The following is an 18,185-nucleotide window of genomic DNA, read 5'->3' on the forward strand; positions in this document are numbered from 1 at the left end:
TGTATTTTTAGTATTAGCACCCTCTAGTTTCTTTCTTATAAAGGTAAAAATAAATGTAGATTCAAGTTCTAACCATTCTTCTGGTATCCCCATCAGTCAGGTTGATTGACACCCACCTTCAAGGGATCTCAAAGCCTATTCTGGAGACCAGTGGACTTGGGGACCCGGAGTAACAGAGTTCCCTCCAGACCAGAGGAGGCTTTCTAGTAAACTAGGACCTTTGTCCTAGTAACAGTTTTCTCTCCAGATTTCAGATTTTTTTTTTTGTCTTTTTGGGGCCACACTCACAGGTATGGAGGTTCCCAGATTAGGGGTCCAATTGGAGCGGTAGCCACCAGCCTACACCACAGCCACAGCAATGCAGGATCTAGCGGTGTCTGTGACCTACAACACAGCTCATGGCAACGCCAGATCCTTAACCCACTGACTGAGACCAGGGCTTGAACACACATCCTCATGGATGCTAGTCAGGTTCATTAACCACTGAGCCATGATGGAAACTGCAAGATTTCAGATTTTTTTGACATCATTCAAGGACCTCGTGGTTGCACAGTATGAGCTAGAGATTCTTGATGGTTCCAGGTGCCCCTTCCTCTCTAAACTCCACATCTGAGTAGGAGGAAGTTTGAGAGAAATTTTCATCACTGATAACCTAAAAATAGAGCTGTTTTATGTAGAAAGAAATGCAGACTCAGGAATCACGACCTACTTCTAGCTTGTCATTGGTTGTAAAGTAGGAAAAATATTTCCATCAAAGGCAGGATCATGAATTAAGTTCTTCATTTCCAGTTCTTCCTTTAGCACCTGTCTGTGATTTTTTTAAAAAAGAATTAATGCAAATAAATGAATCCAAGTTAAATGTGAATAACATTTCATCCAAATCCTATTCTGTACCAAATAGTGTTTTAGGAAACAGCTGAATGTAACAGAGATAAAAGGGTTCAATTTTGATGGTTTTTGGAAGTGTGCCGAGGGAACGAGGTGGTATCTGCTACAGGGGTATATGGATTTCAGTTGACCTTGAACCCATGAAGCTGCTGAGATGTCATATGATGTCCACCCTCCTCTTCCCATCCCCCAAGGTTCCTGACCTTCTGACACTTAGGTGGTCTGGACCCACCCCCACTTCTCCTGTTTCTCTGAGTCTGTTATTATCATCCTGACTCCTGTTAGTGGAACTTCTCAGCTCAACCCACTCACAGTCAGCTCTTACAAATACCCTAGCATCTGGTTCTTTGAGTATTCTCTATTTTTTCTCTTTCATTTTTTAAAAATTAAAGTACAGTTGATTTACAGTGTTGTGCCAGTCTCTGCTGCAGCAAAGAGACCCAGATATATATAAATATATATATATATATATATATACACACATTCCCTTTCTTAGATCCTCTTCTATCATGGTCTATCTCAAGAGACTGGATAGAGTTCCCCGTGCTATAATAGTACAATTGCTCATCCATTCTAAATGGAATAGTTTGCATACACTGACCTCTTTGGGTGTTCTTGAGGGTGGGGAGCTTGTTAGGGTTTTTGAAGCTCAGTATGCACACACAGGGAAGCTCGGCATACACCATTTCATTTGATATGTTCCCTTTTTTTTTTTTTTTTTGGTCTTTTTAGGGCCACATCCTCAGCATATGGTGGTTCCCAGGCTAGGGGTCAAATCAGAGTTGCAGCTGATGGTCTACACCACAGCCACAGCAATGCAGGATCCGAGCTGCATCTTTGACCTACACCACAGCTCGCGGCAACGCCAGATCCTTAACCCCCTGAGTGAGGCCAGGGATCGAACCTGTGTGCTTATGGATGCCAGTCAGATTCACTTCTTGAGCCACGATGGGAACTCCATGTGATGTGTGCTTATCATTCTCCATGGACCTGCACTGTATAGGCCGAATAGGCAGACTCCCCCAGACCGGATTTAACCAATGAGATGTTAAATGAGGGTAGGCCTATCTGTGTATGATTTTATTTTTACATATCTGCTAACATGTATTCTAAATGATCTTATAGATGATGTCTACATTATATATGGCATCTATACTGCATTTGTGTATATAAAACTTATATTGAAAGAACAAAAATCTACACTGTTTCTTTTTTGTTTGTTCTTTTTGGGACCGTGCCCATGGCATATGGAAATTCCCAGGCTAGGAGTGGAATCTGAACTGTAGTTGCCGGTCTACACCACAGCCATAGCAAGGCCAGATCTGAGCCGCATCTGGGACCTGCACCATAGCTCATGGCAATGCCTGATCCTTAGTTGGTCCTTAACCCCAACTGAACAAGGCCAGGGATCGAACCTGAATCCTCATAGATCCTAGTTGGGTTTGTTACCACTGAGTCATGATGGGAACTCGTACACTGTTGCTAATTATTTGTGCAAAAAAATTTAAGTCAAAATTAAACCCTTGTTCAAAAATAAACAGAACGTTCTATTGTGGCACCTTCTGTACTAAGTTCAAACTATTTTCAATTACTATTTCATTTTGATCTTGTTATTTTGGGTACTGAGTGAAAATAAGTAGAGAAACGTTTCCTGGGTCTTTTCATGGTCTTAGAAGCCTTGTCCTTTTTCAACTACCTCTCAGGATCAGCAATTTGCTTGTTAACTTGGTGCTTCTAATCTTCAGAGCAGCCTGGCCTAAAAGCTTATTATTAAAGACCACCTCACTGGATTGTAGGATGAAAATCATTCATTTTTTTTGTGTACTCTGATTATTTCTGGGTGGATTGTCATCTGAGCCTGCATTTTGCCAGCCTGGCCTCATCCAGTTAAAAAATGATGTTCCATCTATCAACCTTTCTCCCCATTGTTATTTCCTTCTAATCCATTTTTTAAAATGGTTTGGCTAAACTTTTAGAGCAGGCTAAAATTTCACAGACCTCAGAAATTGCAGAGGTGTACACAAGAAAAAAAAATTCAAAGAAACCCCCCTAAAAAAAAGAGAGAGAGAGAAACCCTTCTTTGTATTCCTATGACTCAGTATAATCTCATTTTGTATGCCTGCATTTGACCTTGTAAAAAAAGCACCATTACACATTCAAGGGAAGTTCATCTGAGTTGGGTTCTCTTCCTCTCCCTAGACTCTGTGTAATTTCCTGGGAGGTCATTATGATTCCATGGGACCAGGGGTTGGGGGACTCCTGATTTGATAGTTGGCACTTAGTGACCCTGGTGCTGCTGAGATAGGTAAGGTCCTTCTGGTCTCAGGCATCAGTTGTCATGGCTCACTTTGCATCCCTGTTGTTTCACCTGCAAGGCCTCTGTAGACTCATGGTCAATTCCAGCTATTTCCTCATCCTTTGACAGCAACCCATGGGGTGGGTATCCAGAGCTTGGCTGGGACCCTAGGAAGTGAGGCACCAGCGTTCTGCTCATGCAAATGCATTGAGGAGGATCTACTGCTCCCCCAATCCCATTTCTGGCCCCCTCCTCCCCCAGGCTCAGTTCCATGGAGTAACTTCAGGACAGCTTCTCAAGGTCATTTGCAGCTCCTTTGGTGTCCTCCCTTGCCTTTGGGCTGTGGGCCCTTGACCCTTTAAATTGTTCTCACAGCACTCTTCATGCCTTGAGGGCTCCAGATCTCCAGGTATAGATGCTCAGAGTCTTTTTTTTTTTTTTTTTTTTTTTTTAATTTTTAGGGCTGCTCCTGTGGCATATCAAAGTTCCCAGGCTAGTAGGGGTCAAATCAGCTATACGTGCCAGCTTGTGCTACAGCCACAGCAACACCAGATCCGAGCTGCGTCTGTGACCTACACCACAGCTCTCAGCAACACTGGATCTTTAACCCACTGAGCAAGGCCAGGGGTCACACCCGCATCCTCATGGATACTAGTAGGGTTCATCACTGCTGAGCCACAACAGGAACTCCCAGAGTTATTTTCATCATTTTCATCATCAAACCCTTTTCTTTCAACTAGTCCCTCCCTTGTAAGTTTCGGGTATCTATTTTGAAGCTCAGAAGCTGAGAAATGAATGCTTTATTTCTTTGGACATTTCTGCTTGTAAAAACCATACCAATGCAGCAAACACTCTTGCTGTTGCTTTAATAAGGCGGATGCTAGAGTAACAGGAAGGAAATGGCAGAAGCCTTGATTAATTTGTCCAGATGTTATTACGCTGTGCGTATTGGTACTTCATGTTTATTCCTTTAACACACTGAGGTCGCCTGCAATGTTCCAGGCCTATAGTTAGTAGCCAGATTCTGTGGACACTTGAGTTTCTCTTGATTTCTCTTATTTCTACCGGACACTCTTCCTGATCCCTGCTGGCTAGTTGAACGCCCTCTGCTAGAGGCCCTGAGGGCACTTGGCACATCTCCTTTTCTGAATGATGCATCCTTATGGCTCTTTATTTGCAAGACGGTCACTGGATGAAGATGAGTACCGTTGGCTCTGGCTCCCCACTTCCTGGCTTCTGCTGGACACTTGATCAGGGTTGCTAGGATGACACATAATTGAATACACTGTGCTAACCTCATTCCCTTAATCAGTGTTAATGGTTCCTTGACCCCTGGCTTGAGTGCCTCTGTCCCTTTTATACCCATATTGGCATTTTGTTTTGCTTTTTTTCATTCCAATTGATTGTTTGTAACCCGCTGAGCCACAACGGGAACTCCCTGTATTCCTTTTTTTTTTTTTAAATCAATTAAGGAGTTTCCATCATGGCTCAGCAGAAATGAATCTGACTAGCATCCGTGACAATGCAGGTTCAATCCCTGGCGTTGCTCAGTGGGTTAAGGATCTGGCATTGCCATGAGCAGTGGTGTAGGTCACAGACAAGGCTCGGATCCTGCATTGCTGTGGCTGTGGTGTAGGCCAGCAGCTACAGCTCTGATTCAACCCCTAGCTTGGGAACCTCCACATGCTGTGGGTGCAGCCCTAAAAAGACAAAAGACAAAAACAAACAAACAAACAAAAACCCAATTAATGAATCTGGTTTCTCTTAGCTGTTCTTAACTTAAAGGTTGCTTCCCAGCGAAGCATCCTCCAAATTGAGTTCAAGTTCTATTAAAATATTTCATTGCTGCTTTTACATTTCCCTCTTAGAACTTGTTACTATTTTTAATTGACAATTGTGTACTGATTTCTGCAACTGTTGGTTCAAAGTCTGTCTTTATCACTAGCCAGTAAGGCCACATAGCGTGACAACAACCATGTCTTTCTCTTCACGCTGTGTTCCCAGGACCTAATACAAGGCCTCAAACATATACAGATACATCTGTCCAAGGAAAGAATTTCAAACTAGGGGTCAGTACCAATGTTGCTGCTAGCCCACTGAGAAATCTCACATAGCTGACATTTGTTATGTATTTTGGCTGCCAGTGGCTGGAACCCTTTCTGGCTCTGAAATTTCTGCGTTAAGAAACTGTCAATATATTGTGTCTGGCTGGGGAGTTGCAGGGAAGGAACACTGTGTCAGTGAAAAGATGGTCTCTTCATTTAAAAGACACATGAAGATCAGTTATTCATTTTCCATGATAGCTAGCACGCAGCCATGACCCTCGGCTCTGGCCACATCAGCCTCTCTCAGGGACTAGCCACACGAAGGGAAGGGCAGGTAGGTGGCGCCCGACGTCAGGGCTACAGCAGCCTGCTTTCTGTATCAGAATCCATTCAGGTCATGGCTTTGGGTAGCATGTCTGTCTGCTCAGCCCCGATTCTAAGTAGAACATTCCTGGTGATGCTGAGTCCTAACCAATGTATTCCTTTTCTGTCTTATTCAGCTAAAGTCCTTTGCTGTTGCTTGCAACCCAGAATCTTGAATGATTCATCTTGGGAAAATGACTTAGTCTCTTTGGGTCTGAGTTTTCTCATCTGTAAATGGAGGTGGGGGAGAGAAATTAAAAGATAGCTAAGCTATCTTCTGATACTCTGAGGCCCTATGCAAATGGTGAGCATGGTTGGATTGCTTAGAAATCTACGGCAGCAGCTTTTATTGCTAAAATGACCAGGACTGGGCATTTGTTGCTCTCGGAGATGCACTAGCCCTGCCTTAAAGGCCTCAGTTCATCTATAGAGTCTAGCGAGGTCTCCTTGTTTTGTTAAACCAGATATTTATAAATGTATATGTTCTGGAGTTCCCATTGTAGCTCAGCAGGTTAAGAACCCAGCTAGTATCCATGGGGATGTGAGATAAATCCCTGGCCTCGCTCAGTGGATTAAGGATCCAATGTTGCTGTGAGCTGTGGTGTAGGTTGCATCTGCAGCTCAGATCCTGAATTGCTGCGGCTGTGGTGTAGGCCAACGGCTGCATCTCCAGTTCAACCCCTAACCTGGGAACTTCAATATGCTGCAGGTGCTGCTCTAAAGAGACAAATAGATGATAGACAGATAGATAGATAGATAAAATTTCTGTAAGCCAGCCACTGCCTAGTCAGGGAATACTGTGCTCAATTCTAAGCCCACATCCCAAAACACAGATGCACAGAGTGACATGACCTAATTTGCATCCTTTCCTTCCCATCACAGTTTTCACTTGTTTATGGCCTGGTGGTATTGAAAGATCAGAGAAAATTGTAACTGGGAAGCATAGAATTCTTTTTTTTTTTTTTTGTCTTTTTTGCCATTTCTTGGGCCGCTCCCACGGCATATGGAAATTCCCAGGCTAGGGGTCTAATCGGAGCTGTAGCTGCCAGCCCACGCCACAGCCACAGCAACTCGGGATCCGAGCCATGTCTGCGACCTACACCACAGCTCACTGCAACACTGGATCGTTAACCCACTGAGCAAGGGCAGGGATCGAACCCACAACCTCATGGTTCCTAGTCGGATTTGTTAACCACTGCGCCACGACAGGAACTCCCAAGAATTCTTCTCTTCCTCCTCCTCCTTTCTCTTTAAGGAATTAATATTTTCTGGTTGATTTGCCAACCAGGCCTAATATACCGAAGACAGACCAAAGCTCTCAGAAATTGTTTTCCTTCTAAGTGTCTGAAGGGGAGGCTGAGACGGCTGGCCTTTGTCATCCTTCTGCTGCTGAACTGGAAGGAAAGAAGAAACTCAAACTAGACACGCTTGGAGTTGTTGAACCACTTAATTTCTTTTTTTCAATTAAAGTATGGTTCATTTATGATGTTGTGTTTGTTTCAAGTACACAGCAAAGTGATTCAGTGATTCTCACACACACACACACACACACACACACACACACGCACGCACACACACATATTCTCTTTCAGATTCTTCTCCATTATAGGTTACTATAAGGTATTGACTATAGTTCCCTGTGCTATAAGTAGATCCTTGTTGTTTATATATTTTATAGATGGTAGTGTGTAATATTAATCCCAAGCTCCTAATTTATTCCTCCCTCATCATGTATGTTCCCTTTGGTAACCATAAGTTTGATTTTTTATGTCTGTGGGTCTACTTCTGTTTTGGGAATACATTCATTTGTATGATTTTTTTTTTTTAGATGCCACATATAGGTGATATCATGCAATTTTTGTCTTTCTCTTTCTGATTTACTTAATATGATAATTTCGGGGTCCATCCATGTTGCTGCAAATGGTATTATGCCATTCTTTTCATGGCTCAGTAATATTTCAGTGCATGTGTGCGTGTGTACTGCATCGTCTTTATGCATGCATCTGTCTATGGATGTTTAGGTTGCTTCCATGCCTTGGCTCTTGTAAATAGTGCTGCTGTGAACATAAGAGTGTATGTATCTTTTCAGAATTATTCAGTTTCTTTTTTCTTTTTGGTCTTTTTTAGGGCCGCACCTATGGCCTATGGAAGTTTCCAGGCTAGAGGTCGAATCAGAGCTGTAGCTGCTGACCCATACCACAGTTACAGCCACAGCGACACGGGATTCGAGCTGTGTCTGTGGTCTACACCACTGCTCACAGCGACACTGGATCCTTAACCCACTGAGCAAGGCCAGGGATTGAATCCGCAACCTCATGGTTACTGGTTGGGTTTGTTTCCTCTCTGCCACAGCAGCAACTCCTTAGTTTCTGGAAGGTGGTGTGGAAGCTGAATATGGCCACCCCTGTTTGTGTATAGATGAAGGCCAAGAAAGGTGGGTCACTACTGTCTGGCCCCCACCTGCCCCTTGCCCTTGGAAATCTCCCTCAATGACAGGATGCCCACATGTGGAGGACTGTAGTCTGATCACTGGCGTTTATCATTGCATCGTCATCTTTTTTTTTTTTTTTTTTGTCTTTTGTTGTTGATGTTGTTGTTGTTGCTATTTCTTGGGCCGCTCCCGCGGCATATGGAGGTTCCCAGGCTAGGGGTCGAATTGGAGCTGTAGCCCCCGGCCTACGCCAGAGGCACAGCAACGCAGGATCCGAGCCATGTCTGCAACCTACACCACAGCTCACGGCAACGCCGGATCGTCAACCCACTGAGCAAGGCCAGGGACCGAACCCGCAACCTCATGGTTCCTAGTCGGATTCGTTAACCACTGCGCCACGACGGGAACTCCTGCATCAATGGCGTTTATCATTGCATCGTCATCTTTTAATATCATTTTCTCCTCTGGTTAGGAACAGATCCATATATTTGCCAACTAGAGCCAAGATAGGAAAACCCAACCTAATCCTCCTTATGCTCTTGGGAGACTGTTCGCTCCCTCCCTGCCCGGTCTCTCAATACACAGATGTGGTCTCTCTTCTTGTGACCATATCTTGTCCCAGCCATTGAAATATCAGTCTTATCAGCGGTCCAGCTTGTCCTGGAGTGTGATTCAGCCTCGTTTTATTGGTGAGGGCCCTCCTTCACTTGGGCCCTCATTTCCAAGCCTTCACTTTCACGTTAAGTTCTCGTCTCACCTATTTCATTACCCACGTGTGAAGCAAGCAGCTTCAAATATTGGCTGAAGTCATACTTCTATCTGAGCAAAGGAGCCTAGTGCGAGCGACTTCAGCGGCGGGTCTTAGAGAGTCAGGGATCCTGTCTCCTGCACAGTGGTCGGTGGAGCTGAACCAGGATTGGAATCCAAACCCCAGAGGATGTCCAGGTCTAACTTTCCCCTTTTTCCATGCCGTCCACCCACAGGCAAGACAGGAGTTCCCTTCTTGGAAATCTTCTCTGCTCTAATGGCTCAGATGCAATGGTTCAGTGCTATAATGCAGAGCCTTATCTTGGAGAATTTACTTTCAACCCTATTCTAGTCTTTCTTTAATTGATTAATTTGCTGGATTTGATCCATTGTGGGCTGTCTTGCTTATGTGACACTTGATGCCAGCTTGAACTATCGCTAGAACATACCCATATCCTCTGGTCCCCTGCAGCAGGATATATTTAAAATCAGCTGGGTTGCAGATGTGTGATTCTTTTGCAGAAGTGAAACACATATTCTGTGAATTTCCTCCCACAGAAACTGTCTAATTTAAGAATTTCAAGTTTTTACTCCTTTTCCAGTGAACCAAAAGGCGGTGATCAAAGAGAAGCAATTTAGAAAATAAACAACTTAGGGGAAATTGATGGGTACAGGTGCCTGTGTTAGAACTGGTTTAAAAACGTCTGGGAGAGAATTTTGGAAAATGGAAATGAGGACACACAGAGAAATGTGGAAAGTGAAGTTCAGATGTTCCAAGTTGAGTAGAAAGTTCTGGGAAAACTGAGTGTCACATAAAATTCTGCACTTTTTTCTTTCTTTCAGTGTTTTAGGGCTACACCTGTGGCATATGGAGGTTCCCAGGCTAAGGGTCAGAGCTGCAGCTGCTGTCCTACGACACAGCCACAGCAACACCAGATCCAAGCCTCATCTGTGACCTACACCACAGCTCATGACAACACTGGATCCCCGACCCACTGAGTGAGGCCAGGGATCGAACCCTCATCCTCATGGATACTAGTCAGATTCATTTCTGCTTCGCCACAATGGGACCTCCCTCCGCACATTTTTGTAGCCTATCTTAAAATAGTTTTAATGTGGAATAGTCAATGTTTAATATTTTGTGGCATTTATTTTGATCTGAGAAGTTTGCAGAAAATGATGGTGCCTCATATTAACTTTGTATTCACTTCAAAACCATAAGCAACATCATGCAGTACTTGGAGATCTAAGCCTTTCTCCTTCTTTCTGCTTTAAACTTGACTTCAAGTCATTCGATTTGAAGTATTCAGCTTTATTCTAATCTCAGAAAAACCACATGGATTCATTTGCTGTGTGTTAAAAAACCACAGTCTGTTTAATTCTGCCATGTCCTTTAAAACAGGATAACAAAATGCAAATGTTTTAAGTCCTTGCTGTTCCCCATTGCGCACTCCCATAAAAATAGAAACTATGTATAATGGAGAAAATATTATGGAGTAAGTGTTAATCTATTTTTTGTCAATGACTTTGCCAGCAACACAGAAAACAGCTTTTGAGATACTGTGAAATCATTTTATGACTCACCGAAGGAGAAAGGATGGGATTATGTTGAGTTCCCAGACATCTGCTAGAGCAAGCTTTATTTATTTAGTTATTGTTTATTTGGGGATTTAGGGGGAAAAAAAAAAAAAGACCCTCACTGTGAGCTTTGAGGCATCCACTCTGTTTACAAAAACAAAAGTCACACAGACCAAACCAAATGCCGTTTCTTCTGCATAACCGCCTGCTGAAAGATGGGGAGGTAAGCAAGCAAGAGCTGCCTGTGTGCCCCAGGCCTCCTTTCTAACCACGGAGCACAGGTGAGAATTTCGGCTCACGGCCCTGCCATAGGGCTTCGGGACGTGTGGGAGGTCTGGGCTCCTTTGCTCCAGCTCTTTGGGATTTAGATTTTCTATTTGCAAAATGGAGCAAAGCAGATATGGATGAGGCTTCTTCCTCTGCCGCCGCTAATATTGAGAGATGAGCCTTGAACTTTTAGAACCTGAGACTTTCCAGTAGATTTCTCATGCTTCCTTCTGGGCCCATCCCATCAATGTGGGCTTCCTAGGGCAAGCAGGTCTTACTGAAAGGCTATTCCACAGGCTAAGCAGACAGAGGGTAACGACCACTTCCTGCGCCCAGTAGCTCTGCTCCTACAAAGGCATATTGTAATGCACATGCACACAGATGACGGTGTTATGAGAAAAGCATTTCCAAAGTGAATTTTTTTTTTTTTTGTCTTTTTAGGACTGCACCCACGGCATATGGAGGTTCCCAGGCTAGGTGTTGAATCAGAACTGTAGCTGCCGGCCTACAGCACAGCTCACGGCAACCCTGGATCCTTAACCCACTGAGTGAGGCCAGGGACGGAACCTGCGTCCTCATGGATGCTAGTCAGATTTGTTTCCGCTGAGCCACAACGGGAACAGGAAACAAAAAAGCGTGTGCAAATATTGTTGCTTTAGTTGTTAGTAATTATTAGTAATTATTCATCTGATGTCCCATTTCTTGTCATTGATCCTCCATGTGAGCTTTTTGTGACCTTGATGTTGGGAACTGGTATTTTGCTTAAACAAGGAGAGGGAAGCTGAACGAGAAAGTGGCACCTGGTCTCAAAAAGTTCCATTCATTCATTCTCCCAGGGCTTTAGGGAACCCACAGATAAGAGAAGGCTGGCTTTTCCTGAAACTGCCATATGAAAACTCAAAGGTGGGTCTGATTGTGCTTGTTTCCGTCATATGTCCATCTCTGATCTTATGACAGCAGCCAGGGGTACGCAGTCCTCTGGGCAGACTTGGCTCATATGATTCCTGTAAAGCCAACTCCTTGGAATAGCAGAGGAGGCAGAAGGGGGGCTGGTGATGCTGAGGTAGAGGGTGTCCTGGGAAGGGGAAAATTAGTGTATACAAATCACACCACATCTCTGCCGTGCAGAGGGAACATTTGTATATAATTTATTTCTTTATCTAATGGAAAGAATAATTGAGTGGATAAGAGTTTAAGTGCACTGTCTCTCAACTAGGTTCCAAAATAGCTCCAGTTTAAAATAAAATGCAGGAGTTCCTGTTGTGATGCAGTAGAAATGAACCTGACTGGTATCCATGAGGATGTGGCATCGATTCCTGGCCTCTCTCAGTGGGTTAAGGATCCGATGTTGCCGTGAGCTGTGGTGTAGGTTGCAGATGTGGCTTGGATCTGGCCTTGCTGTGGCTATGGTGTAGGCTGGCAGCTGCAGCTCCAAGTTGACCCCTAGCCTGGGTACTTCCATAGGCAGTGGTGCAGCCCTAGAAAGCAAAATAAAATAAATCAAAGCAAGACACAGATACCACCCTCAAGATCACAGTCTTCTCTCTCTGGGGTGAGAGACTGGAGACTTGGGTTCTGGTTTGACTACCAAAAGAAAAAAACCCCCAAAGCTTGGACTTCCTTTGCCAGCCTTAGCACTCTCACGAAGACCCCTCTTGTTCCTTGTTTAGAGTGTTGCCTAAACAGACCCTCTCAGAGTGGAAATCCTTTGTGGGCGGATCTTGTGTCTGCTTTGCTCATTGTTTTATCTTCAACACCAAGCTTGTAGGAGATGCTGAATCAGACTTGCTGGTTGCATGAATAAACAAGGACCTTTCTGCCTCCTGTTTCCTCCCCTTGTTTATTACTTTACAGATTAATCCTCCTAAATGCCGCTCTCATAGGTCTCCTGCTCCAAAGCCCACTAGTGCTTTTAGGCATATGGAATTCTGTGCAAACTCAGTAAAATGTTATATAGAACCTTGAGTACCTGGATGCTCTCTTTCTAGCCTCATCTCCTTGGGTTGCTTTCTCTATTGCAAAGGGAATTGCTCACGAACTCCTATACAAAGTTCCGGCACAGCTGTCTTTGCCTTTGCTTGTGCTGGACTCACGTTCCTTTATTTCCATTTGCCAGTGTGCCGGGTATATGTCAAGAATCTGAGTTTACTTTACTCCATACCATGTCATTTTATCCTCTGAGCTGGCCCTTAAACCATATTCAGCTTTGTCCTGTAGTTGTTGTGTTCTAGAGGGTTACGACCCAGACTGGAAGGTGTGCTAGTGTTCTCACAGCACCTCCACAGCATCTTACACAAAGCACTTGCTAAAAAAGATTTGGTTGAATTAAATGATCTCCAGGGTCAGGCAGAGAGTTCCAGGGGACTGATTAAGACTGTATTCCTGGAGTTCCCATTGTGGTGCAGCGGAAACGAATCCAACTAGGATTCATGAGGATGCGGATTCGATTCCTGGCCTCGCTCAGTGGGTTGGGGATCCGGTGTTGCCATGAGCTGTGGTGTAGTTTGCAGACACGGCTCAGATCCCGAGTTGCTGTGGCTGTGGTGTAGGCTGGGCGCTGTAGCTCTGATTCAACTCCTAGCCTGGGGACTTCCATATGCCGAAGGTACAACCCTAAAGAGGAAAAAAAAAAAAGGACTATATTCCTTAGGGACTGAATTTCAGGTGGCCAGAGGTTAGTCGGGATACTTTAAGCCCAGTCTTGAGCTATCCCTTGGTCTGAAAGTTAAAAGGCTCCTAAGGGTAAAGGTAATTTTGTGAGAGAAAAAAGCACCTGCTGGAAAAGTCTGGTTTTATACAGATGACTCTCTTTTCCTTTGTAGCTAGTCAAGTTCCACTCTCTGAGCCTCAGACTTGAGAAGAACTTGAGCTGAAAGAAATAACATTTAATAGAAATCTCTGAAGAGGCTTCTTCTTAGAATTTCAAACCAGGGCAGAGTTTCTAAGTTTCCTGAGGCAGATATGGGCGATTTAAAAATTTTATCAAGGTGAACCTCTTCTCCATCTAGTTTTTAAGTGAATGTGGGTTGAGAAGGCGGGACGTTTCAGGTGCACGGATGTCTTTTTAGCATGATTTCCTGCTCAATGTCGGCACAGTTTTTATAAGGTTAAACTTTGGGTCTTTGGGTCCATTCAAATTCTGGAGTGGAGAGTGGGTAGGATGTGGTAAATGGGATAAGAATGGTCCTATTTTCTTCTGGCTGAACATCTCAAGAGATCCTTATCAAAAGATTACATGAAAAGATGATAGACGGGGAGTTTCTGTTGTGGTTCAGCGGATTATGAACCAACCACAACTAGGATCCATGACCACACAGGTTCCATCCCTGGCCTCACTCAGTGGGTTAAGGACCCAGAATTGCCGTGAGCTGTGGTTCAGGTCACAGGCGTGGCCCCGATCCCATGTTGCTGTGGTTCCGGGGTAGACCAGCAGCTGTGGCTCCCATTCAAGCCTGGGCCCTTCCACCTGCTGCAGGTATGACCCTAAAAAGCAAAACATTGGGAAAAAAAAAAAAAGGTGATTGGCAGACTTTCTTGGGTGTAAGTAGGCTACCCGCCCCTCCCCCACACCCATCGTCTCCACCGATCCTCTTGAGATTTTGTTCTCTGTCGCTTTCTTTCCCTCACCAGGTGGCCATGTTGATTTGCGCTGGCTTCCTGGTTGCCTGGATTCCCTACGCAGTGGTCTCTGTGTGGTCAGCTTTTGGAAGGCCAGACTCCATCCCCATACAACTCTCCGTGGTGCCAACCCTCCTTGCCAAATCAGCAGCCATGTACAACCCCATCATTTACCAGGTTATCGATTACAAGTTTGCCTGTTGCCAAACTGGTGGTTTGAAAGCAACCAAGAAGAAATCTTTGGAAGACTTCAGGTAAAATTTCAGCCGCTGGAAACAAATGATGCTTTTCATGATTCCCTGGGGATCAAGCCACAGGGATAGGCTGTCTTCTTAGGGTTAGAGCTCCGCCTTTAGGATTGGCTCTAGGAGGACTTGATTTTCTGTTCATCAGTGTTCCTGAAATCAAGTAATCAGATATGTAGGACTTGGAGAACATGGGACGAGGGTGAGAAAAGTGATTCCCTTTAAAAAAAATTTTATTAAGGGATGGTTGATTTACACTGTTGTGCTCATTTCTGCTGTAGGACAAAGTGATCCTGTTATACATACACCTATATCCATTCTTTCTCAGGTTCTTTTCCCATATGGATTATCACAGAATATTGAGTGGAGCTCCCTGTGCCACACTCAGGTCCCTGTTGATTATCCATTTAATATGCAATAGTGTGAAAATGCAAATGCCCCTGTGAAAAGGGCTAGGTGACAACTCTTAGTGTCCCCCCCTCCCCACCATATTCTTGGTGCTTGTTACTTTCTCAATTGAATTGAATCGTTAAGTTCAAATGGTAAAATGCATCTAGGATTTCCCATCATGGCTCAGTGGTAACGAACCCAACTAGTATCCATAAGGACACTGGTTGGATCCCTGGCCTTGCTCAGTGGGTTAAGGATCCAGCGTTGCATGAGCCACGGTGTAGATTGCAGTGAGGCTCAGATCTGGCATTGCTGTGGCTGTGGTGTAGGCTGGCATCTGCAGCTGCAGTTCGACCCCTAGCCTGGGAACTTCCATGTGTGGCAGGTGCAGACTAAAATAAAATAAAATGCATCTATTTTGGATGTAATAACACTTTGCCTTCATCAGCTATTCATACTCTATTAGGAATGCACGTAGAGAGCATACTTTTAATAGAGCAGTTGTGGGAGAAAAGAGTGGGACACCTTTTATCTGAAGGAGAGAGGATTTAACAGGAATGACTGAAGGCAGATTTTCACTTCCTTCTTCCTCATTTTGCTTCAGAGCAACTCTGTGTTCCATGCATTCGCGCACAAGCATGAGTAGCACATACATATTCACCACTCAGCGATAAAAAGAGAAAATATTTATGTGGGAGAAGGTGACTTAGGGCTACAAACCTTTGGAAAAATCAGCCAAGCAAGAAACAATTCAGCTTGCCTGCTCCCATTAGCCATTTATATGAAATACAGCCATTGCTTTGCCGGAGAAAGTCCCAGACTATTTCCTCACTCTGGAGTTTTCAGTTTGGGGTGGAAAAAGCAGGCAGTAGTGATGAAGCAAGGTGTTGGCCGTGGATTCTAGAGGTTGCAGCATCTTCGGGGAACAAATGTTGAAGAGGTGTGCAGGTTTTAGAAAGATCTACTTTGGAAGAGAGCCAGAAGGCTTAGAAATGGCTACCGGAGTGTTCTTTGTAGCTTTCCAAAGAAGACAAGTAGACGAACAAATAAAAAGAGTCTTATCTGTCTTTGTTGTTACTAAGACGCTAACAAAATAGGTAATATGGAAGCCCATAGAGTGATAGGAAGCCAGTCCAGAGTGGTTAATGTACTACCAGAACAATTCAATTGAATTAAACAGGATTAATTTTATCCTTTAGTCGTTCCTTTTCTGAGCTCTGAAATGTATTTACTTGTAATGGGAGACCCTCTTGGGAAATATTTTCAATTCAAATAAAAAAGCTAATGTGTTGAATATGAGATTGTGGAAGTAAATTTTGAGTAATTGTAATGGTTCATTAAAAGTTAACTCATTTTATTTTCCCCATTAATTGGGTCCTCTGAGACTGGTAGCAGCTGATGAACAGAAGGAAAAAATGTGGCCCCAAGCCCTTTTTGAAAAATGTTATTATTCACCACCGCACTACGTTATCCAGGCACAGTCTCCCATATTTTGTAAACTCTTTCTGCACTCCAGCTATGAACGAGAGACACCCAGGGAAATTTGAAAAAAAAAGCTTGCAGACATTTGGATTGAATTGGTCCAGATGGGGGCTGAACTTCAGTTGCTGGGTTGGTTTTCCCTCCCAGATGATTCACATACACAGTCATGGTCCAGAGCCAGTGACCTAGAGTCTGAGGAAGGAAAACGCAGACAGTGCAGTTGGTGGAGTCAGACGCCATTCATCCTGCCTACATAGAGACCCTCGAGGTCACCCACCACCAGTGACTTCGGACGCCAGGCAATCTTAGGTGGAAGAGAAATGTTCAAAAGACACTGGGGCTGTCTGGTGAAGGACCAAGGGCATCCACATGCCTAGTAGTTTAGTAAAGATAAAGAACAGGTGTTCCCATCGTGGTGCAGCAGAAACGAATCTGACTAGGAACCATGAGGTTGCGGATTCCATCCCTGGCCTCACTCAGTGGGTTAAGGATCCAGCGTTGTCGTGATCTGTGGTGTAAGTCGCAGACACAGCTCGGATCTGGCATTGCTGTGGCTCTGGTGTAGGCTGGCTGCTGTAGCTCCGATTAGCTCCCTGGCCTGGGAACCTCCATATGTTGCTGATGCAGGCCTAAAAAAAGACAAAAAAAAAAAAAAAAAAGAACCCTCCCTTGACCACCTTTGTTTCAATGCCATCTTTCCAAAGAGTATTCTTTCAAGGGGTGAGTCACAGGGCCCACCAGAGTGGTTGGGGTGCAACAAATTTTGTCCTAAAGGACAGGAAACTCTCCAGGGCACAGGAAATGTGCCCTCAACAAATGACTTATTTTTCGGAAAGCTCTGCCCAAGGGATTTCTTGACTTTGAATATTCTAAATGGAATTTGTATTTTCCATCTCTTTCTAATTCAAGTCTTACGCTTATCATCTTCATGGAACTCCAGTTTAACATAATATGCATGTATGGAGTTCCCGCCGTAGTGCTGTGGTTAACGAATCCGACTAGGAACCATGAGGTTGCAGGTCTTCCCCTGGCCTTGCTCAGTGGGTTAAGGATCTGGCGTCGCTGTGAGCTGTGGTGTAGGTCACAGATGCGGCTTGGATCCCACGTTGCTGTGGCTCTGGCATAGGCCCAGCGGCTACAGCTCCGAATGGACCCCTTGTCTGGGAACCTCCATATGCCGTGGGTACAGCCCTAGAAATGGCAAAAAGACAAAAAAAAAAAATGCATGTATAACCATGTGTCTGTATCTCTATGTATATGTAAAATATCTAAGTCTAGGTATATGTTTAATGGCATTTTTCTTCTGTATCTAGGCTACACGCCGTCACCACAGTCAGGAAGTCTTCTGCTGTGCTGGAAATCCATCAAGAGGTATGAAGATGGACATAGCATGATTCACGGACACAATTATTCACTTCTTTGCCTCTTCACTGCTGTTAACGTCTGATTGTGACCACCCCTTTCTCTCGATATTATATTTTTATATTTTGTACACTTTTCCCCTTTTTCCTTAAGCCAAGATTTGCTGGGACATTCCAATGGCTAAGTGGAAGCTAGAGTATGGGTTACCACTCTAAGGAATATTACTAGGATAAGCCTCCCTGGAGTTTTCTTTTTGTTGTGTTTTAAAACCTATCGTCACGACAAACAGGATTAAGTCTGAGCTAGGCTGAAAAATGTTTAAAAATTGGATTTATTAGGGTGTATTTACTTGCGTTACATCATCGTTATTATTTCTTAATGTAGGGCCAGGGAGGCAGGTTCTGGGTGGGTTTAGGCAGGTGATCATGGGGACAGGATGTTGGACCATGGGTCTTTGACTGGTAGATGCTTCT

The 18,185-nt window shown here is 44.2% G+C and overlaps 1 protein-coding gene across 1 annotated transcript in view; it reads left to right on the top strand.

Annotated features, from left to right (window-relative positions):
• OPN5 (opsin 5) overlaps positions 1–17,813 on the top strand; it is a 31,057-nt gene extending 13,244 nt beyond the window's left edge. Inside the window, exons 5-6 of the mRNA XM_021100002.1 lie at positions 14,246–14,487; positions 17,664–17,813. Of these exons, the coding sequence (XP_020955661.1) occupies positions 14,246–14,487; positions 17,664–17,727 (306 nt within the window). The 3' untranslated portion in view covers positions 17,728–17,813. The remainder of the gene's footprint in view (positions 1–14,245; positions 14,488–17,663) is intronic.

This window comes from Sus scrofa, chromosome 7, assembly GCF_000003025.6.
Source record: "Sus scrofa isolate TJ Tabasco breed Duroc chromosome 7, Sscrofa11.1, whole genome shotgun sequence".
Lineage (NCBI taxonomy): Eukaryota > Metazoa > Chordata > Mammalia > Artiodactyla > Suidae > Sus > Sus scrofa.